A 22,718-nucleotide genomic window follows, 5' to 3' on the forward strand; every position below is an offset into this window, starting at 1 on the left:
GCATAACACCTAGCCTGGCGGAAGATCTTCCCTTTGGTGGCGGTCGAGCCGAATCATCGCTCCCGCTACAAAACCAATCATACCAAATGTTGAATATTCAGGAGCGAAAGTCCAACTTTTCGATCTATTTTGAGTATTAATCAACATTTTAATCCTTAATCTACAATCTATTTGACGTAAAAATAAAAAGGCAAGTACACACTTCATGTTACAAAATAACGAGTGTATGAAAAAAACACATTATACAATAAAGTCACTTTGAATTTTTTATTAATTAAAGTATCATTTTTAGACATAAGATTCTTATTCTAGTATAAGAAAACAAACAATAAAATATTATTTTTATTTCTATCGCAGCAAATAAACCTCAGTTAATTATTACCAACCTAATTAATAAGTACTTAAGTACTTAATAAAGCTGATTTGGAAATTACCCTGATCATGACCGAATTAAATAAAATTTGTGTCGTGCTCTTTTAAAGTCTTCGTTAATGATGAAAATAAGATCTTACGGTTCCTGGGTTGAACGTTTACACCTTCCATATTGGTCAGCGCGGCGGTTTCCGCCGCGTCACTTCACTACTCATCGCCTCAAAAAAGTAAAAAAAAAACCATCGTAACTCGTTCCGAGGATTTCATATTTTAAAATAAGTATCTGTTTTGAATAAAACACAAGTGCATAGTCACGTTTCGTGCTCGTATAACGTTTTTTGATTACATTTTTACTGATGCTAGTTCTGCCGATGCATCGGAAATTCATCTTTTATTTGATGTGAGATGCGTCCGGCCGATGTTTTGTGTTAAATCCTATTTTTTCGTTTTGTATCTATCTATATGTTAAGTTTAAATGGATTGGTCTCTCTCCCGACTTAATTCTATTGCATTCTACAACGATGTTCCAAATTGTTTCATTACCTACTAAAATATTCTTTTTAATCTGATTAATACTATGATTAAAATCAAATCAGTGCATTTGTACTATTGTGCATGTTGGATCCCTTACGGAATCTCCTAAAAAAGAAATCACATGTTTATTTGTTTTTACTTTTATTAACTTTTACATTCTGCCATAGAGAGTGGCAGTTAGCTACACGCTATGTTCCTTTTCTCTTCGCTACCAGCCTTTCTTGTCCTTGTGACTTATGAGTACCATAACGACCTAGAAGTCTTTTTCTTCCATCTGGCTTTAGTCCCGGTTGCATCCTCACCACTCTGGAAGAGTCTGGAGTATGGCTTTGACCATAGATCTTGGATTGGGTTAGTCAGTACCATAACTACCTGTAGTAATAAGTACCGTTAGTTTGAAATTCCCTTCTTAGTGCACAAGTGTATGTTGTTAAAAGCACTAGAAGAATGTGCAAATACCCTTAGTCTTTTTTTACGACATCCGTGGGAAAGAGATGGAGACCTCTGTTCTAAAGTGCCAAGAACCACACTGAACATAGGTAGCGTCAGGCAGATACAAAATTTACGTATGCGTCTAAGTTACAGAGCAATTATATGCTGTCTTCAGGGAACACTAAGCTTTGGATCAATCAAATACTGTAAAAATATATGTCAAGGTATGGATGGGTCAATCAGGAAAAAGGTCGTCTCATAGCACGTCTAAAATGAAACAACACTGCATAATTTTTAAGGTATACATATTTATTTATAAATTACGCTGTCACATGATATAAATTAAATTATGTACAATTAAATAATATAGTTAAATTTATATAAAAATAATATTACAGATCTCGTTCGGGTCGTGGGGACCTTTTCGGCAATATTTCATGGTGGCGCCAAAAATATTACCGAGAGAGTCAGAAACCCGACCGGGGTCCGTGCAACATTGATAAACTCAAGCTTAATTGTAAGGAAGCTGCGATTAAGACTGTTAGGCCAGGACGATAAATAAAATTAAACAAAAATGAAAATAACAACGGATAAATTCGACAATAAATAAATTAACATTCAATAGTTAACAGTGACTAGAGAGCAAGGATTCGATCGTCCGACTTCTCATAGGCATTCGATAGGGTGTAACACTTAACGATACTTAACGAATTAATAAATAATTTATATTATAAAAAAAAACTCCTTTTCACGCTTAGACTCCGAATTGTATAAAAATTATCTATACGCAGTAATCGTATCATTATCCAGTTTAAAATAAATTTTGGTTGGGAGTACCCCAAGGGTGTGACTTGGGTCCCATGTCAGTCCATGTATTTTTTCACATCTTATTTAAATATCCGCGACGTTAAGATAGAATGCCGCCAACGAGTCTCCCTTGGAGCCGACGGCGCGTGCTTGGTACTGTCCACTGTCTTCGGGCGTGCACTTGACGATTTCGAATCTGTACCTGGAGGTGCCGTCCATAGTGAACCTGTACCTGGGCGACGTCTCGTCGACTGGCTTGCCGTCCTTCAACCATTGGAGCTGGAGTGGTGGCTGGACAACAAATTGTGAAATTATTTTAGGAATATTTTAAACGAATCTTACTACATTGTTGTCATATTAGTTGATAGTAGAGGGGTTAATATGGTGTTCGGTTCGAAAAATGTATGCGTTGTATGGTTCAAATCTAACCGCGGCCATGTATCAATGACTCTTTACCGAGTTACGAATATTAGTTTTAGTAGTAAACTATGTTCCTACATAAAGGAAAAGCTAGGAGACACCTGCACTTTGAGGAAACTTGATTTGTAACCGTAATAAAAGTTAGGTAAATTTAGGTCCTTCAGTAGGCTCGCGGAGATCAGACAGGAGTCGCTTCTTGTAATAACCTATTCCAGGATCGCGCTGACAGGTAGAAAGCTGGACTCAACTAGGATAATAATTTTGAAGAGTAGCACATTCATTTGTCTTGTCTTCGTCCATTGACTCGTATAAAAGTATAATCATTCTCGACGTCTTACCAGGATTTCTTTGTCGGTATGGCCAAACATTCCTAACCCAGATACCCCCCTGCAGGTTAACGCAAGACCTGACAGCCATCATAGGCTTTCAACACACTCTTTTATAATAGAGAATAGCTACCTTATCCAGCTCAGCAGTGAAGACGGCCGGCTCCCCGCTGCAGACGGTGGTGGCTGCGGGGAACGCGGTGTACTGCGGGGTGGTCGGAGCCTCGCCGGGCACGCGCACCACCAGCGAGCAGCACGAGAACGATTCGCCGGCGTCATTGAACGCCTCGCATGTGTACACGCCTGTTAACAAATAAATTCATTCTTGTACAAAGGAAATGGTTAAAATAATGTGGTTTGAGGCAAAAGAACAACTCAATATTAGTGTTATTTGAGTTTGTTTGCTGAATAACACCGTGAACTGAACTAATTTTTACTAATAAAAGTAAAATAAACTATTCAATATTAGAAATAGATTAGAAACACTAAGCCGTTTTATAGTTCTAATAATTTTTCAATCTAACAAAACTTCTTGCTTAAAACACTGACACAAACAAAACGATTGGATTTTGTACTGCATTTGAAAAAGTACAAGTTAACTAAATAAAGTATTTAGTTCATATAGTAGTTAATTAATAAAGTAATCGATCAGTTCTTCAAGGCGATCTTTCAATTATGGAGTTCCTCAAGGTAGTAACTTAGGTCCTTCACAAATAACAAAACTTACCGGCGTCCTCAGGGAATATCTCAGCAATGCTCAGTTTGTGGATGTTAGCCTCGTTGGAGTATTGGAAGTCCTTGGAAGGCTTGATCTCCTTGTTGTTGTGCAACCACACCACGTCGAAACGCTCGGCGCCCGTGATTCTGAAATAATGTGATTAATTTGCATAAATTCATCAATCATTAAGCCGAACGTGGACTTTGTCTTTTTGAGACTATTGGTTCTCTATGCGCTGTAAGGATAAAGATGCGATAAATTATGTATATATAAGAAACTTTAATAGTGAATTGCTGATTTTGTTATAAAGTATACAATATTCTGATCTGGCTACACCATCGCGATTTTGCATTGTCAGATTGTCACGACAAATTTATGCAATATAGTTTTTGCTCTTGAGTTATTCCAATAAAAAGGTCGTTGACACATACTTATACTGGATACATAAGGGGCAGGTTTGGTTATTACCATCAATATTAGTCTAATGAAAACCAGGTGAGACCGCGAGTTGGTCTAAATAACGAATTCTGTCACCAAGTAAATTATCACTTCGATTAAATGTTTCAAAAGCAACAACAAACAGATCAAATATTTTACTTGGCAACTGATGAATTATTTAGTTAAAATAGGTATCGGAATGGCATCCAATCAATAGAAAAGCTTTATCCATCATGTACCTGCACGAAAGTGTGACCATGTCGCCATCTGTGACGATCTGCGAGACGGCGTGGTCGACTATCTTTGGCGGCTTGTCGCCTGCCTTGTGTGTCCCAGGCGCCGCGCTGCTGTCCATAGCTGTGAGAAAATTTAGGTTTTAGCTACTGATTATTATAGCTACTTAATATTGGGCCCAAAATGGTAATGAAAAAAATAAGTGTAAAAACATTTTTTTCCCCAAGGCGATCTTTAAATTAGGGAGCTCCACTAGGACCTAACCTAGGTCCAATGAAAACTAACAAAATTTTGTGATGCCTCCAGGTAACAAGGAAAGTAATTTTTAACTTGATTTATGTTGAAATTGAGGCTAGGAAATCCAAAATCATTTTTCTTTCTAATACGATTTTTTAATATGATATATTCTTAATGTTTATTTAAAGGTCGTCTACTCACGTTTGACGGAGACCTTGCACTTGGTCTCGACCTGGCCCTGACTGTTGATGGCCCTCAGCGAGTACTCCGCCTCGTCCTCGGGGAACACCTCGTTGATAGCCAGGGAGGCAACGCCGTTTTTGTACTTAAGGTCCACAACCTGTAATGAGAAATTCAAGTTACAGCTGACAATTCAGGCTTTCCATACTAACATAATTGAAAGAATAGATTTGTATGATGCTTTTATACTGTATAATTTAATACTGGTTAGTCCCGGTTGTGTCCCCTACTCAGGAGAGGAGCTTAGGGTTCGCCTGTGATGACGACTTTGGTGTGAGTAACCGAGATTCAATCTAACCCAGTTTGAACCTAGATTTCGCAATACAGTTTCCTTCAAATTAGTAGATGTACACAAAATGTAGTGCCGTGTGGTTTCCGGCACCAATACAAAAAAAAGAATAGGACCACTCCATCTCTTTCCCATGGATGTCGTAAAAGGCGACTTAGGGATAGGCTTACAAGATTCTTTTTTATTCGATGGGCTAGCAACCTGTCACTATTTGAATCTCAATTCTATCATTAAGCCAAAATATCTGAACGTGGCCATTCAGTGTTTTCAAGACTGTTAGCTCTGTTTACCCCGCAAGGGATACAGACGTGACCATATGTATGTATATGTATGTATGTATATATATGGTAATTGTAAAGTAGAAAGTGACCTCGGAGGAGTGCAGCGGCTTCCCGTTCTTGAACCACTCGACCCTGGGGTCGGGGTCGCCGCGCACGGCGCAGGAGAGCAGCAGCGGCGCGCCGTCCCGCGCGGCCAGCACGTCGGGCAGCGCGCGCGCAAACGACGGCGCGCACATTGTGGCGTCCGACGCCGGCACTGGGGGCAGAATCAGATTTGTTAGCTAACACCGCTGATAATCATGTCTTAAGCTAAGTTTCCTTGTATTTTGGGATATTTATTTAGAGTCATATAACATCCAGAGAGTTCATAGGATCACGAAAATCAATAGACAAATACTTAACGCCAGATAATGGCAAAAACATGGCAAAAAATAAGAAGTTAATTTTAATACATGGTTTTTCTATCCGAGGGATTATTTTTCCACAAAATGTTCTTTCTATACACGGGATACAAATATCTAAAAGAAATTAATAGTGAAAAAATGACACAACTCTTCGCTTTTAATACTGAATTGTCGTGTGCTTTGTAATTCTTTTAAAATCTTAACATGACATGTAATTTTTTGACATATGATTGACTATGTTTTCATCATCCTTTTCTGCAAAAAATTTTGTCACTGTTCATAAATAAAAAAAAATGGGAGTACTTACAAACTAATTCCTTAGTGGCACTCCTCGACCTCGATGAAGTGTCGGAGTCCAACTTAGGTCCGTACTTCTTCTTGGCGTCCACCGACGACTGCGGTGAATACTTGGGTCTCGGCGCGGCCGTGTGAGTCTTCGCTGGCGGGTCTATTGTCACCTGGTAAGGAAAGATGGATGATTGTTATTAAGAAAGTATTGCTTTCATTGTAATGGCTGTTTTCAAAATTATTTTCATTTAAAAATGCTTTATTACGTACGTCAATCTATTAAAATACTCTCGTAAGACTATGGATAAGTTTTAAATCATTATTGTAGCAAAATCTTTAATATAAATAAAGGAATCGTTTAAACTAGGAGATTTCTAAAATTCATGCCTGCAAAGCAGATGGCTTCGGCTAAAAATGAAAGGTATTTTGAAGGAAAAGTCTTAAAGAAATTAAATTTTAAAATTAGAAGGCTCATTTTGATATTGAGGATTTAATAACAAGTGACTATTGCTCTTTATTCAATGGAAATCTCTCCTTATCTATTTAAAAATCAATCTTTAGAACAAACATAAAGACTTAGCAGAAAACCTTACCTTAGTCTTGGTGATGATGGGCGGCGGTGCTGGTTTGATAGGTTTCTCGATGTACCGCCTGTCTCCGGAGTACAAGAAGTTGTGTGCCAGCTGCGCCTGCTCGGGGGACACTACCTCGCCTGGAAGTTATTACGACGGTGAGAAACATTGCTTTTTAGTTGCCAAAGGCAAAGAGAGTGAGGCTGTGGAAGCTTTGAATTTTTGGCAATATGAGTGGGAAACAAATACGACGATGAGAAATTATGATGAGAAACATAGGTTTTTATTACGATATGAGTAAAAAATAAACATTTATAATGAGACAAAGTTATCGTGCCTGTAGAATTTAGGTTAGTTTTAATGCCTTTGTTAAAATCTTACTGTCACAATAATTATTAAATTACTTCAGTTTATGAAAGTTTTATGCATTAAATAATGTTTACTATCATTCTAATAATGGCTATTTATTGTAATACACAAAAAAAATGTTTCTCATGTTGAAGGGTATCTGAGCCACATGAAGGCCAAATTTCAGGTGAACAATGATGAAAGGTGATGTCACATACCTTCAACGATGACCACGCAAGAGGTCTCGTCAGTGCCATGGATGTTGGTGGCGATGCAGGTGTACTTCCCGCTGTCTCCCGGCTGGCAGTCGATGATCTCCATCGTGACAACTCCATCGGCGTGAGTCATCGCGTAGTCGAACTTGGACAGCTCCTTTCTATCCTTGTACCTGTGGACAGATAGACAGATGTTGTCATTATCTTTACTCGGAAGGCAGACCACTGCAACCGGTAATACGCAAAGATGAGAAAGAGTTATTATAAATTTATTGATAACAACAAAAAGCTACTCTGTTCATGAGTGTACCAAAAGATGATGGCAAAACAAAGGTCACTACTGTTCCAGACTGACGACCACGAGTACTTTGCCAGGAAAACAAAACTAAAACTAATATAAATCTGACAATAACTATAAAAGAAGTAGAGATGTAGCAATTCACCATTCGCCAAAGACGTGGTCTCGATGTGTTCCTGTCCTGAGTGGGTTATAACGAGGGGGCGGCGCGGACCTGCATGACTCTTGTAGAAGTATACCAGCAGCTGTAAGAGTGGGCTCACCATTTGACGGTGGGCGTGGGCTTCCCGCTGAGGCAGCAAAGCAGCTTGCAGGTGTCCCGGACCAGCATGACTCTTGTAGAAGTATACCAGCAGCTGTAAGAGTGGGCTCACCATTTGACGGTGGGCGTGGGCTTCCCGCTGAGGCAGCAAAGCAGCTTGCAGGTGTCGCGGATCAGCATGACTCTTGTAGAAGTATACCAGCAGCTGTAAGAGTGGGCTCACCATTTGACGGTGGGCGTGGGCTTCCCGCTGAGGCAGCAAAGCAGCTTGCAGGTGTCGCGGATCAGCATGACTCTTGTAGAAGTATACCAGCAGCTGTAAGAGTGGGCTCACCATTTGACGGTGGGCGTGGGCTTCCCGCTGAGGCAGCAAAGCAGCTTGCAGGTGTCCCGGACCAGCATGACTCTTGTAGAAGTATACCAGCAGCTGTAAGAGTGGGCTCACCATTTGACGGTGGGCGTGGGCTTCCCGCTGAGGCAGCAAAGCAGCTTGCAGGTGTCGCGGATCAGCATGACTCTTGTAGAAGTATACCAGCAGCTGTAAGAGTGGGCTCACCATTTGACGGTGGGCGTGGGCTTCCCGCTGAGGCAGCAAAGCAGCTTGCAGGTGTCCCGGACCAGCATGACTCTTGTAGAAGTATACCAGCAGCTGTAAGAGTGGGCTCACCATTTGACGGTGGGCGTGGGCTTCCCGCTGAGGCAGCAAAGCAGCTTGCAGGTGTCGCGGATCAGCATGACTCTTGTAGAAGTATACCAGCAGCTGTAAGAGTGGGCTCACCATTTGACGGTGGGCGTGGGCTTCCCGCTGAGGCAGCAAAGCAGCTTGCAGGTGTCGCGGATCAGCATGACTCTTGTAGAAGTATACCAGCAGCTGTAAGAGTGGGCTCACCATTTGACGGTGGGCGTGGGCTTCCCGCTGAGGCAGCAAAGCAGCTTGCAGGTGTCGCGGATCAGCATGACTCTTGTAGAAGTATACCAGCAGCTGTAAGAGCGGGCTCACCATTTGACGGTGGGCGTGGGCTTCCCGCTGAGGCAGCAGAGCAGCTTGCAGGTGTCGCGGGCCTGCATGACACGCGGCCGCAGCTGGAACGTGAACACGGGCGCCGTCTCGCTGGATTCCTGCCAGAACGTGTACGGTAGGGCTTCGCGCCGCCGCGGCGCTTCGGGCAGGTGTTGGCGTTGTACCTTTGGTACCGCTGGAAGAGAAATTTCAGGATAAATATCGCTTAAAGCCTTAGTATTATCGTCCTAGATGTTGGCGTTGGACTTTGGGTTCCGCTGGAAGAGATCGTTCATTGCTAAGTACTTAAAGACTTGACTTTAAACTCGTAAATTTATATACTGGCGTAGGTTCTTGGACCCCTGTCATCGTCATTGTCTTTATAAAGCTCTTTAATTTAGAAACTAGTAAAAAAAGCAAGCAGTTAAAAAAGTTTTTATATTGGTTATAGACTGATCCGTTATCATCTTAGGTTCTGACGTTATACTTTGGAAACCGCTTGAACAGGATTATAATAGCCCACATACAATTCTAAGTAATAGAACTAGACTTTAGGACCCAATGGAAGGAAATGTTCAGGAAAGACAAATTCAGATACTATTAAAGGTTGTCTTGAAGTGTCGCTTATTATTTTTGGGATTTGTAAAATAAAAATACGGAGCTGTTTTTGAATAAAATTTGACTATAATTCGTAAATGGAAAAGAAAAAAACAAAAAACAATCGGACGCGTGCATTGCGTCAATGCGACTCAAAAGAGGATGAATAGGAGCTTCAACATGCCCCCGGGCGTTGAAAGCTATAGGTTCGAGCTTTCAACCCATCAAAGAAAATACTGGTAATGGGCATATTTTGCTAAATGCCCTGCGGATCACACCAGCTGCTGTTCTTATATCGGCGACGTGCGCGAAGCCATCAAGTCCAGGGTGAATTGCCACGACTCGTCCTAATCTCCATTTTAGCGGCGGGAGGTTATCATCCTTCACTAAAGTGTTCAGCTTCAGATTATCCTGATTAGTACGCCACTTTGTCCTTTACTGAAGTTCAGCTATATATTCTTTGCTCCAACGAGCCCAAAAATGCTGGCGTAATTGCTCAATTCGTTGAAATCTAGTCAAGTGATCAAAGGACTTAGTTTGGTAATCATCTTGTGGTAAGGATGTAAGAGGACGTCCAATAAGAAAATGGCCTGGAGTCAACGGAGAGAGGTCAGTAGGATCCGATGAGAGCGGTGTAATCGGCCGGGAGTTTAATACAGCTTCAATTTGTGTGAGCGTAGTGTATAATTCTTCATAAGTAAAATTACAATTGCCCAACACTCTATGCAAATGATACTTAGTCGACTTTACACCCGCTTCCCAGAAACCCACAAAATGGGGCGCGTGCGCGGGTATAAAATGAAAGTGAATGGATTCAGAAGCTGCACTATCACTCAAAGAATTACAGTTCTTTTTCAGAAATTCAGAAATTCCTTTATAAGCTCCAGTAAACGAGGTACCATTTTCTGAATAAAGATCGGTAGGTTTACCTCTACGAGAAATAAATCGACGCAATGCGAGTAAAAAATTGTTACTTGTGAGGTCACCAACTAACTCCAAGTGGATAGCTTTGCTGGTAAAACAAACAAATAGTGCAATATACACTTTCACTAACCTACAGCCACGACCTTGACGACTAGCACACATGAGTGGACCGGCATAATCTACTCCAACACTTTGAAATGGATAACCGTCTGGAATGATGCGCTGCTGTGGTAAATTTCCCATCAAAGGTGTAACAATTTTACCCTTCATACGCGTAAACATAACACAATTATGATAACAAGCTTTTGCTAAATTTCGACCACCAATAGGCCAATAAGTCTCCCTGATAGACGATAATAATAATTGGGGACCAGCATGCAGAAGCCGTTTGTGTTTATAATGAAACATTAATTTGGTGAAGACATGAGTGGACTGTATAAGTATAGGGTGCTTTTTATCAATAGAAAAGAGTCAGAGTTATCAATACGACCTCCGACTCGCATGAATTATTTTCATCTAAATAAATATTAAATTTAATGAGTTCACTTTTCTTAGGCAAACTCTGCTTATTTAAAAGTAAATAATATTCAGGTTTACTCTTTAACCTACGCTCTAAAGATAGAAGACAGTGCTTTGCTCGTGATACTGAATCTCATAAAGATTCATGAGCACCCTTTAAAGGTATACGTACGCAAAACCTACCGTCTTCAAGACGAGATGTGTTCTCGATAAAGTGTTTCTCACACATGTGTTCTTCAGGCGAATAATTAGGTGACTTAGCACTTACTTCCTCTAACTGCCAAAAACGCATTAAATCATGTTGAATATCAACTGCAGATTGAGTAGTTTCAGAATCAACATGTATGAAGTTGCACTTGATATGACATGCTTGCGTACTACTAGTGATGTACTTATCATAAATAGGACCTGAGATAACCCAACCTAACTTTGTCTCACATATAACTGGCTTCCCCTTACCTAGCCGTAATTGTTGTGTACCTAATAAATCCCAAAATAGATCACAACCAATTAATATATCAACCTCGGCAGGTTTATACCACATAGGGTCGGCCAAACAAATGTTAGGCGGAATTTCAAAATTAAAAATATTTATTTCAGAACGCGGCACACTACTAGTTATCGTAGGCAAAACAAAACAATTAATTTCGGAAGAAAAACTATTATCTAATGATGTCATCAGCGTATGACACGTTTTATTTACTGTCGAAACAGAATTGTTTATGCCAATGATTGAGCCAGTAACCTGACTAGTCTGTAAGCTCAACTGTTGACACAGTTTTTCAGTCATAAGACTTGATGTACTTCCACTGTCTAACACTGCACGCACAATATGCTCACGATTATTGTTATCGTATAATTTAATTAAAACAGTAGACAGAAGTACCTCGCAATGCCCGTTACATACATTTGCTGACAACGCAACGTCATTCGTATCGTTAGACGCGGGCTGTGGTGGAGAGGCGGACGATGATGTCTCAGACGGAGAGCTATTTCCCCGACGTGCCTGCTGATTTACATGAATAAGTGTATTATGGCGTCGTTTGCATACCTTGCAACCTGGTTTCTTACACGAGTTGGCAAAGTGCCCTCTTCGGAAACAATTAAAACATACTTTATAGCCAGGTAGCAAGTTCAAACGGGCCTCAGCAGTCAAAGCCAGAAACTGAGAACAATTATATAAGAAATGATTACCCTTGCACATAGGACAAGTCCTTTGGGTTGTTTCAGCATTCGACTGCTGACTAGAGTTACCTGGTACCGCCACCATAGACTTAATTTTAGGTGTAGACTTATTATATGACTGGTTACCACGTGACAACTCCAGTGTTTCTAATAAATCAGCGCGACTGCGAATAAATGTTAAAAAATCATCGAAAGTAATGGACCTGTTCGGATCCATACGTCCCTTGTATTCCTCCCACTCGCGGTAGGTCTTTTGATCTAATTTATGAGTAATGATATGAATCAAAAGTGTATCCCATTGCCTAACAGGTTCGTTCAAGGACTCAAGAGCACACAGATTTTTATTGACTTGATCAATTAATCGCTTTAACATAACAGATGACTCTTTTGTGATAGATTCAATATTAAATAAAGCTGAGACGTGATTTTGTAGTAAAAGACGTTTGTTATCAAACCTATCACACAAAAGCTTCCATGCAACTGCATAGTTGCTTGCGGAAAATTGTACTGATTGGATCACCACAGCAGCGGACCCCTCTAGAGAAGTGCGTAAATAGTGAAATTTATTTATTTCATCAATATCATCGTTATCATGTATGAGGCTCGTGAAAGTGTCTCGAAATTCCAAATAATTATCGTAAGAGCCACTAAATTTTGGAAGCTGTATTGTAGGTAACTTCACAAGACGGCGACTTGCACGAGAACCTTCCTCGCTGCCTGCGCTCAACAGCGGCATTGAGTTTGTTTGCGCGTGCAATATACCTTGAGCCCTAGCTATTTCTCTATAATATTGAGACTCAAACTCCTGTCGCTCAATAAAGTGGGCTTCAGGATTATCAACTACACATTCTAATTGTAATTGTACCTCGTCATACTGTTCAAACAACGATTCCATCTTACCAATACGCAACTGTAATTCTCTGGCGATCGCATCATCCAAAGTAATGCTTCTAAGTGAATCCAAGTAATTTATAAATGAAGTCAAACGCCCTTTAAAGCTAGCTCGCTTTTTAATGAGTTCCTTCTCGTTCGACATTCTGGGAAACGAGTGTTGTGAACCTGGAATTTATACAATGCAAAAGGTAAATAAGATCACAAGTACACGTATACTAATCACTATACAGCTGCTAACAAATCACGTTATATAATACAAATTTACGAGAATATCTAATTATTATAATTAGTCATCAAGTAAAAATAGAAAACTGTATTATAAAACTGCAAACTGCACAATGTATGTACTTAGTAATCTGTATTATTACAAGGTAAATAGCAACTTAATATTACCTTTTATTAAAATTGAACAGTAAAATATTTTTTAATTTTTACATTTAATTTACCTTTGCGTGAGAGGCAATGAAATATGTTGACATTAAACACAAATTAAACAATATTAAAAAATAAAACAGCTGTAAGTAAGCGACACATAAAAAATAGACTGATTTGAAATTGGAACGGAATGCGAAAAAATATGAACCCACGCGCGAAAATTAAATGATGTGAACAAACAATTTAAATTATCAATATTTCGCAAATTTTATAACGAATTAAACTAAATAATGTTGCTTTTATGCACGCAATACTCATTCAAGTACAATTTAGTCTTAATTCAACGAAATAATTGTAGAACAAAGTTACTACAAAATTGATTTTTGTTCACAGCGTAATGGGTATTTGAATGAAATAAATTGACCTAAATAAGTTATATAATATTAATAGAAACTTATTCACTAACCTGCTGGATGGAAAATACCTTAAGAGTGTTGGGTTATACTACCAATATTAAATGAATACGCTCAACACCACACAAAATATTTTCTTGCAAATGACTCCGCAGATTGTATGTAATGGCCAATTTTTCCGTCCAAACTTCCAGTCTTGATGGAGATTTTTCCAATAAATATATAAATAGCTGATTCTTAAAATGATATCCGGCTACGATCCTGGACCATGTCTTGAAGTGTCGCTTATTATTTTTGGGATTTGTAAAATAAAAATACGGAGCTGTTTTTGAATAAAATTTGACTATAATTCGTAAATGGAAAAGAAAAAAACAAAAAACAATCGGACGCGTGCATTGCGTCAATGCGACTCAAAAGAGGATGAATAGGAGCTTCAACAAAGGTATCATTTGACCATGTCGTTTCCTGAAAAGTAGAATAAGACTTTTCTTATATAATCCTCTGGATATCGTAGGACGCGACTTGAAAATACTCATAATTAACGCTTTCCTACTTTAGATCAATCCATTTTCAGTATTTTTCTACACACTCCATACCAAATTAAATTGTCTTTGTTGTGAACACAAACCATTTCGCTCTTCTTTAAGACTCTTAGATTTGAAGTTAACGACTTAGTTAACAATCGGAAATACGCTTTGATGAGATGAGTACACAAATAAAGCAAAACTATAGATATATTTAACAATGAGTCACCTCAAGTAGGCACAAACAAGGAAGCGCGCAGTCACTACTTGCAGCAAAACTTTAGTTCAAACAACGCTAGTCAGAATACAGACAGACGGACACTGTACAGATGCGTTTTGTATGCATCAGACGGGTGCCAATGAACTAGTATTAAAATAGAATAGTCGTGACCTAATTAGTGCTCGATTGTTCTAATGATTCAAGATGTGATTTCAATGCTAATTGCGGTTTCAAAAGATGTTTTTGTGAATGTTGAGTTATCTTTTTGGTCTTTCATCTATTCCTCCATCCGTGCAAAGTTACCATTTCATTACAATTAATCTCGATATGATTTTTATAAACTTAAGTTATGATGAACTAAACTTATGATTATGACTCTATCACTTAAGTTAACTATGCATTGTCCATTTATTATGGAACAAAATCTTGTATATATAATTTGATGGAGACTTGAAACGCTAGTTTTCACATTTTAACCATGATTAAAACCAAAGTCATAATATATTTTCTGAGTCCCGGATCATGGTCATGGAATAATCCTGGCTTCCTCCCCAGGGAAGACCACAACCGGGATGGGCAAACGCCAAAACCGTAATGACTGAACGTAGTCTTATATATACAAAATACGTAGCATTCCCGGAAAGGTAGGCAGAGACTACATTATTCCACTTGCCACCGATCCCTTTATTCTCTTTATCGCGACTAAATTTCTACGCATCCTACCTTTGAAGTGATGTATTTATAATGCAATGTGCTTGATGTATGCACTTTGTAATGAGGATTAACTGATCAAGTTGATATACACGTCTCTGTTACTCATTATTTACTGTCTCTGTTATTTATGAGCGTTCCGTGTAATTATAAATAATGGATCGGACATTTGCTGTCTACAAAACAATGTTTGAAGGTGTAAGTGGCTATGACATAAATTGTATGTAAAGTTTCTTGAATTTATTGCATAATATTACGAACATTGAATGTGGTAATTAATTATGTTATAGAAGTGTTGTATCAAACTTAAATAATTAGTAGGCACCAGATGCAAGTATTCGAATACTCTCATAAATGATAACGCCCGTAAAATTATGAAGAGAACCATTATAAATATGGTGCCTATAAGCATTTTATTAATAACTAGAAAACGCGACATCGACTGCGTATAACGCTTAATGTGGTTAATAACCGTTTCTGCGTAGAATTTCGGGAAATCCCCCAACCTCTAATGCACCGCTAGAGTACAAAAGGAAGATTCCTTGCACATTTCAAATGTTTAAGCCCAGCGGTTTGAGCTCTTCGTTGATATTGTCAGTCAATCAAAATCCTCTTTTACATATACAACCGCTTATTTTATACGTGATACAATAAATAGAAATAAATTTATTTATTTCACATAAATTAGGAAAAATAAAGGAATTAATCACATAAAGGAAGTATGCAGAGATCGTGGCAAGTGGAAAGATGTAGTCTCCGCCTACCCCTCCGGGAAAGAGGCGTGATTTATGTATGTATGTATGTATGTTCACATAAATTTGAGATTGATTTAAATCTACTCACGTTGTACGTTTAGGAAGACGACTTCCTCTCTGAAGCCGTAGTGGTTCTCAGCCCTGATGATGTACTCTCCGCGATCTTCCAGCTTGGCGCGGTTGATGATGAAGTAGTAGTCGTCGCCCGCGTATCTGTACGATAAAATATGATGATGAAATAATCGATACAAAGGTACCTATAATAGTGGAAGTTTGACAAGGTGAAGATTGTAGCTGAACGAGGTGATGACGATAATCATTACTTTTTTTCTTTTCTTAGTAAAAGGATTTTCGTCGTCGTAGAAGTAACTGGGACAAATGACAGGTGTATTATATGTACTTTTTGTGATACATTTATTGTATTTAGGTATGTCATCATTTCTCACATCCATACTCGTATGTCAAGTGGTTCCTTTTTAAAAAAAAAATACAACTTATTTGACGTTATATTTCTATGCGACCCGCTGTACATTGTAAAACACACTGACCTCTTCATAAACTTGACAGACTGCCTCAGCTCGTGGTTGTTCCTGGACCAGGTGACCGTAGGAGTTGCGCACGCGATGATGCGGCAGTACAGCTTCACCGACTGGCCCTCGTAGCAGAAAGCTGATTGTGGCTTGATCACGAACCGTGGCGCCGCCTGGCGACGATCTAGGGGACAAAATTATTTCAATCATTGTGTCAAAATTACAAGTCAAAATTACTGAGTAACTTACGAGTATATTCTCCCTCTCGTCACGTGATACGCCGATTTATTAATTCGCAGTTTTATCTTCCAAATTCGAGGCGTGAGCTATTGGAGACTTCGCAAATTGTGAAATCGTAAATACCATATTTTGAATTGCATATTACGCTACAACATTAATTTAATAGTAAATTCTTCTCTTTAATTTTTTTTTGGTTTTAACGAAGACTGGATTTACTCCATATTAACTCCATTTTAGGGTACAACATAGTACAGTGTTTTCAAAACTTTTACTGTAAACTTTGGTTGCTTTGGCTATATGATTGAAACATATTAAGCGTGACTATATCGCTTCAATCCGCGTTCTTCTTCTTAAATTTAAGAAAAAATTCTTGTAGGTGGAGTTAAGTGGAGCTTCCTCTATTAACTTTTGAAAAGCAGGTAACATTGAAACAGGTGGATATTTCTTTTATAAACTGCTTATTGGATAAATAAGCACAACAAAAACAACTGACTCACCGAATTGTCCGTCGTATATCTTCCATTTCTCGATGAGCAACTTCCTCAGGGAACTGTACTCGCTCAGCCTGCCGATGGGCAGCGCGAACGATGACCAGTTCTGAAACATAGAGGCACGTTTAATATGTGATGTTATATAATCCTACGGTGAGGAATACCGTCGTGAAGAAACGTGCTCATTCAGACAGGTTCTCCTGTAAATATTACGTAGATTAGACGGTCTCTTTTGCGGAGGATGCAACCGAGACTAGCGTCAGAAAGATAACGATGGCTCTAATAAAGTTGAAGAATCCAGTGTTTCGTAATTATTGAACTGAAACTGAAATCATAACATTTCGCTTGCCAGAGTCTAGCAAACATCGCTTCGTGCCCTTTCAAACTCTCTTCATGCAAGCTCGTCAATTTAGGGGTACTTCTGACCAGATCTTTTCTCTTTCCAACATTGGATGTGAAAGGTTCTCACCTCGTACTTCTCCCGGAGCCTGTTCCTCATGGCCTCGTACCTCCTGGCCTCGATGGTGGCGGTCCTGCCCGCGGCCGCGTCTCCGGCCAGCCACTTGTGCATCAGACACTCGTGGGCGGTCATACGTTTCCTGGTCAATTCAAACAAGGTTATGTTATTTTATGTATGATTATATTCTTCATGAATTGATATTAAATCAGATGATTTGCATTTAAGTACCAGTTCGTTCCAGGGTTTTCAAAGTACAGGAATATTCGTGATGCGTAGAATTAATAAGCGATCAACAAAAGCTAAAAAGGAACTCATGATCCACGTGGAAAACCTGACCGCTGATGAGGTCACAACGCGTTAAGATAGTATCCTTTTGGTGTTCCAAGACTTACTTTTAACCGGCCAGCTTCCAATGATTGGGCGTGCAGATAAAAGTTATCTCAGAACTCAAAATAAATCTTTACTAAGAAGTCTTTGTTAGTCTGTTACATATTTATGTTCGTCTTTGACCATGAACCTTACTGACTTACTAATAAAATGTGCACTTTCAGCAACAACTTACTCCTTGTTCTTCACCAGCAGCCTTCTGATGAAGTCCTTGGCGTCGTCGGAGACGTGCTGGAAGGCTTCCTCGTCAAACTCCCAGTCGCATGCTTTCACATTCTTCAGTGTTTCGATGTCGTTGTTACCGGCGAACGGTGATAGGCCGGACAGTCTGACGGACAAATGGTTTGTTACTTAAGACTTATTAGTCGTGAAAGTTTAGCAGATACGTTTAATTCTATGTTTTTTTATCACTGGCTTTAGGTTCAGATTATTTTTAAAAATTAAATGAGTAATGATAACGAAAAGCGTTAGGTAGATTTTGGCGCTGCGGCCAAGTCAAATATGATGATACAGCCCTAAATATCGTACCGTAAGAGACAATTCACACAAGGTGACTATGTATACAGAAAATCCGGGGTAGATAGTTTATCTGCTAATATAAAGGATAAAAAAATATATTAGGCTAAAATATACTTACAATACGTATGACAACACTCCCACAGCCCACATATCGGTGTAAAAGCCGACCGGTTCGCGTTCCACAATCTCGGGCGCCGCGAACTCCGCCGTTCCAGTCGATATTTTCACCACTTCGTTGGGATCCAGCTTCGTGGCGAGACCGAAGTCTATGATCTGTGGAACAGAATATTATTTTAACGTTAACATCGGAATACTAGGTAGGATGGATTATAGATAACTTTTTAAAGGAAAATGAAATTCAACCTGTATATTTTTTTAAGACAAGTGGAGAGAAACTGTTTCTTCACACAAGTCTTTTGCTCAGATCTGTTGGGAGAAGGAAATACAATTTGTTGGAAATTATTGTGTACCTCATGACGTCTATCCTAATTCTGGTCTCTGACTTGAGATCGAAATTAAGACATTATTCTGAACCCCAGAAGGGACAACCGGGTTAGTTCTAGAAGGATCATATTAGCTTGCTATGGCTATTATGGTTTGGCCGTTTGGCAACGAGATTTCTCGCAGCCGGTTCTCGTACTGGGGACATGAGAAACGCAAGTTTCTCGGCAACAAGATCGGTCTAACAAAACCATGGCAACCGTTGCTATGGCGTACAAGAAGGTTGTCTACACATACCTTGACGTCTGTGCCACTTCTGGTCTGACACATGACATTCTCCGGCTTGAGATCAAGGTGGAGGATGTTCTGCTCGTGCATATGTCTCACGCCTTCGCAGATCTGCCTCATATAGTGCGCGGCCTCGGCTTCGCTCATGCTATATCCTGGTTCGGTGATACGCTCGAATAGCTCGCCGCCGGATAGGCTGTGAAGAATGGTAGAGGTTATTTATTGACTTTGAAGATTTTAACAATATTGAGTAGAATTCGTTTTGCTGTAAGATACCAACAAGGCGGATTCTTTTCTAATTTATTTTTAAAATTTAAAGTGAAGAATCATAGCTGGAGTAGCCGTAGGGGTTTCCGACAAAACTCCATGTATTTACAAATCAGCATCATCTCTTTCATTATGGTGTCCTTCTTCATCGCTCCAGATAATACAATGAAAGGCTAACTTTAAGTCTCAGGATCGGCTAAGTTGTTAAAAATTCAAAATACTCACAACTCGAATATGAGCACCATTTCGTCATCATCTTCAAACGCGTCGTGCAAATTGATCAACTTCCTGTGGTGCAGCTGGTTCATTATATCTATCTCTTTCTTAATAAGCTCCTTCTCCATAGCTCCGGAGACGGGAATGAACTTGGCGGCGAAGTAGTTGCCCGTGGATCGCTCCCGGCAGCGGTGCACGACGCCGAACGCGCCTGTGCCTACAACGGTACACGGTTACCTCATGGCTTGGTTTATAGGGAAACTAAAGTTTATGCAGTACACCTGCAAAACATTTGCTTTCAAAAAGTACGTATGCAGTTTTGCTGGTGACAGTACAAAACGGTAATAGTTTGTCTATAAATGTGTTGGGCTTGAAGAGTCTCTATAGTGAGTAATAACAATGCCTACAAAGATGGACCGGCGTAGAATATGTTAAAATTGACGTGAATCAGAGGTAAATTTCTCTATGAAGTTGATCTAGAATTAATTTCTCAAAGAAAATTAACTAAACTAACTAAAGTTAAGGACCAACTGGACAACGCGCCGAGAATAAGCTAACTTTACGTAAATTAAATTAATCAAATAAACGATATCAAAGCTCCTATTCGTAAGAGGCCCATTGGATTCTTATTTCTCGATTAGTTGTTTCTCATATTGAGATAATGGCGGACAACTTTAGTCATTAAACACATGGACAATAAACTATTGCCGTTTTGTGACAACATTGTGACAAGGAAATCAAATGATTTAATTCCCTTTGAGTAAATCTACAGTGCCAATCAATGTGTAAAGGTAGACACGCATTCCTGTTAGGTATATATGTCCTTATAATAATAAATACTTGTATACGAATATTCTCAGTACAGTAACGTAAGCGCCAATCCGTGCATTCTACCAAACTGTTATAATTAGAGATAAAATGGAAATTTATCTCTTTATTCATATGATATTTTTCTAATATATCATATCACTACATGTCGTGAACGTAAGAAGTAGAATTTTTTAATAAGAAATAGTTCAAGTACTAAATTATATAGAACAAAAAAACTGGGTTTTTTTTTTCATCTAATTGCTGGATTTCTGAATAACAATATTAATTTAAAATAATAATTTTAATTTCAATATAGCTTTATCTAAAGCAATTTTTGTGCAGTACAAAATGTGAGAGGCAGAAAAATAAATGACATTTTATAAGAATCATTATATCCATACACAAGAGGTAAATTCAATCAGAATACATCCTTCATCGTAATCAAGACAAAATTGTATTTCTTACGGCCACAACATTGCATCCTAAAGATTGTGAAATCTTTGTAATTCTCATGCGAATCAAAACTTTAAATATCATAAATATAATATTGTGTGAGACAGAGAGATGCAGAGAGAGATAGCACTACATCGATCTATTCACACAGACCTCCGGCGCGCCTCCGTTTAGAAGCTCTCACGAAGTCACCTGCGAAATTGATCATTGTTTGTACGGATTTAAGGCTCAAAAACTACTGTTAGTATCATCTATGTTAATGAAAACCTTGCATTTAATACCGTGGATTTTTCAGAAATGATAATTTGATTTTGTAAGTATATGATCAACATTTGTTCTAGGAATTCAGTTATGTATGACCTTAGAGCCAGAAATAACACTTTTCTTTTCAATGTACAAAAACATATAATGTATATATCTTGATAGATCATACAAATTTTCAATCATCATCATTTTAAAATATTACTTACCTATACTCGTGAAAAATTTGTAAAAAGTTATCAAATTATCTCTATATCTCGTGCTATCAATTTAATGATACAATCAAAAATAACATTAACACTTTTATTACTATTATCATTTCTGAATAGGATTTTTTCCCAAGGAACTTCGTGAGTCTTTTTTAAACTATGTTTCGATTTAATGACATGCTTTTGGATCGTTTATAGTTTTTTCATACGATAATTTAAAAAAAAATACGATTAATTTAATCTTAACGTAATAAACTGTACAATTTGCATGCGTGAACAGCAAGAAGGTTGCGCACGACATAAGAATTAAGAAATTTTTCTACAAGCACATTTCAAGAGAATTAAATTTCAGTTATAAATGTCAGGGTTTGAAACAATGGATCTTACTCTCAAGCACATTTATACTGAAGTTTTCTCATTATTATTATGAAAAGCATTATATTTAGAAAAAAAAAATAAGAAAAAGACACGTTTTTATATGTACATTCGTCCATAAAATATAGCTACGCGTATATTGAAACATCACAAATCATCAAAAGGTGAAGATTACAAGATTTGCATCGTTATCTTAAAAAGTACGCCTAGAAAAATTTTTACACCATTAATTAAACCTTTTGTACCGCTAACACAGTAAACATTCACTGACAAAGAAAACACAGTACAAAAGCATACTTCTTAACATCACCTTAAAGTCTAAAGTAACATACAAATATGTCCAAAAACTCACCAATCTCCTCCAGTATATCGTATTTGTCGTACACCGAACAAGTGTTGATGTCGACCGGCTGCGGCACGTACTTGCTGTAAATGTCGAACACGTAGCTGTCGTAGTCTTTCACGGGCCCGTGGTCCGCGTTCGTGCGGATACGTTTGCCTGTTTCGTCCACTAGGGATAGAAAGAGAGAGGTATATATTTAGTTGTTGTCTTTGAAAACGCGGCAGTACTTACTATAAGATGGTTTATTGTGATGGTGTGAATACATTTGCCTGTTTCGTTCACTAGGGATAGAAAGAGAAAGGTATATATTTAGTTGTCTTTGAAAAGGCGGCAGTACTTGCTATAAGAATTGTGATGGTGTGAATACATTTGCCTGTTTCGTCTACTGAGGGTAGAAGGATATAAGTCAATAATATTTTTTAACGTACTGATAAAGTTAAAAACTACGTAAAAGAGGTAAATTCTTTAAATTAAAGACAGACATAAAGATATCAATTAAATCTTTTGGCGTTGGTTCAGATCGCAGTCTTCTTGGGTGCTGCACAGTTTCAATCTGACTTACCTTTTGTTGGATCGTAGTCATAACCAGACCGCGA

General features: G+C 38.6%; 1 protein-coding gene across 9 annotated transcripts in view; it reads right to left on the reverse strand.

The window, feature by feature from the left end:
• Positions 1-1,626: 1,626 nt before the first annotated feature.
• Positions 1,627-22,718, reverse strand: part of LOC106138038 (twitchin) — a 112,986-nt gene continuing 91,894 nt past the window's right edge. For 5 of the 9 annotated variants that reach the window (XM_060951489.1, XM_060951490.1, XM_060951488.1 and 2 more), the window contains 20 exons: positions 22,132-22,290; positions 21,088-21,126; positions 19,681-19,888; positions 19,198-19,384; positions 18,578-18,732; positions 18,116-18,268; positions 17,563-17,692; positions 17,100-17,199; positions 16,381-16,546; positions 15,921-16,045; positions 8,716-8,911; positions 7,159-7,328; positions 6,614-6,732; positions 6,040-6,190; positions 5,418-5,584; positions 4,720-4,858; positions 4,287-4,404; positions 3,619-3,755; positions 3,025-3,194; positions 1,627-2,436 (listed from right to left, as the gene is read on the reverse strand). In XM_060951489.1, coding sequence (XP_060807472.1) covers positions 2,230-2,436; positions 3,025-3,194; positions 3,619-3,755; positions 4,287-4,404; positions 4,720-4,858; positions 5,418-5,584; positions 6,040-6,190; positions 6,614-6,732; positions 7,159-7,328; positions 8,716-8,911; positions 15,921-16,045; positions 16,381-16,546; positions 17,100-17,199; positions 17,563-17,692; positions 18,116-18,268; positions 18,578-18,732; positions 19,198-19,384; positions 19,681-19,888; positions 21,088-21,126; positions 22,132-22,290 — 2,996 coding nt within the window. In that variant the 3' untranslated portion in view covers positions 1,627-2,229. The remainder of the gene's footprint in view (positions 2,437-3,024; positions 3,195-3,618; positions 3,756-4,286; positions 4,405-4,719; positions 4,859-5,417; positions 5,585-6,039; positions 6,191-6,613; positions 6,733-7,158; positions 7,329-8,715; positions 8,912-15,920; positions 16,046-16,380; positions 16,547-17,099; positions 17,200-17,562; positions 17,693-18,115; positions 18,269-18,577; positions 18,733-19,197; positions 19,385-19,680; positions 19,889-21,087; positions 21,127-22,131; positions 22,291-22,718) is intronic. The other 4 variants (XM_060951494.1, XM_060951495.1, XM_060951491.1 and 1 more) reach the window with 1 other exon arrangement.

The sequence above is a fragment of the Amyelois transitella genome, chromosome 25, assembly GCF_032362555.1.
Source record: "Amyelois transitella isolate CPQ chromosome 25, ilAmyTran1.1, whole genome shotgun sequence".
Taxonomy (NCBI): domain Eukaryota; kingdom Metazoa; phylum Arthropoda; class Insecta; order Lepidoptera; family Pyralidae; genus Amyelois; species Amyelois transitella.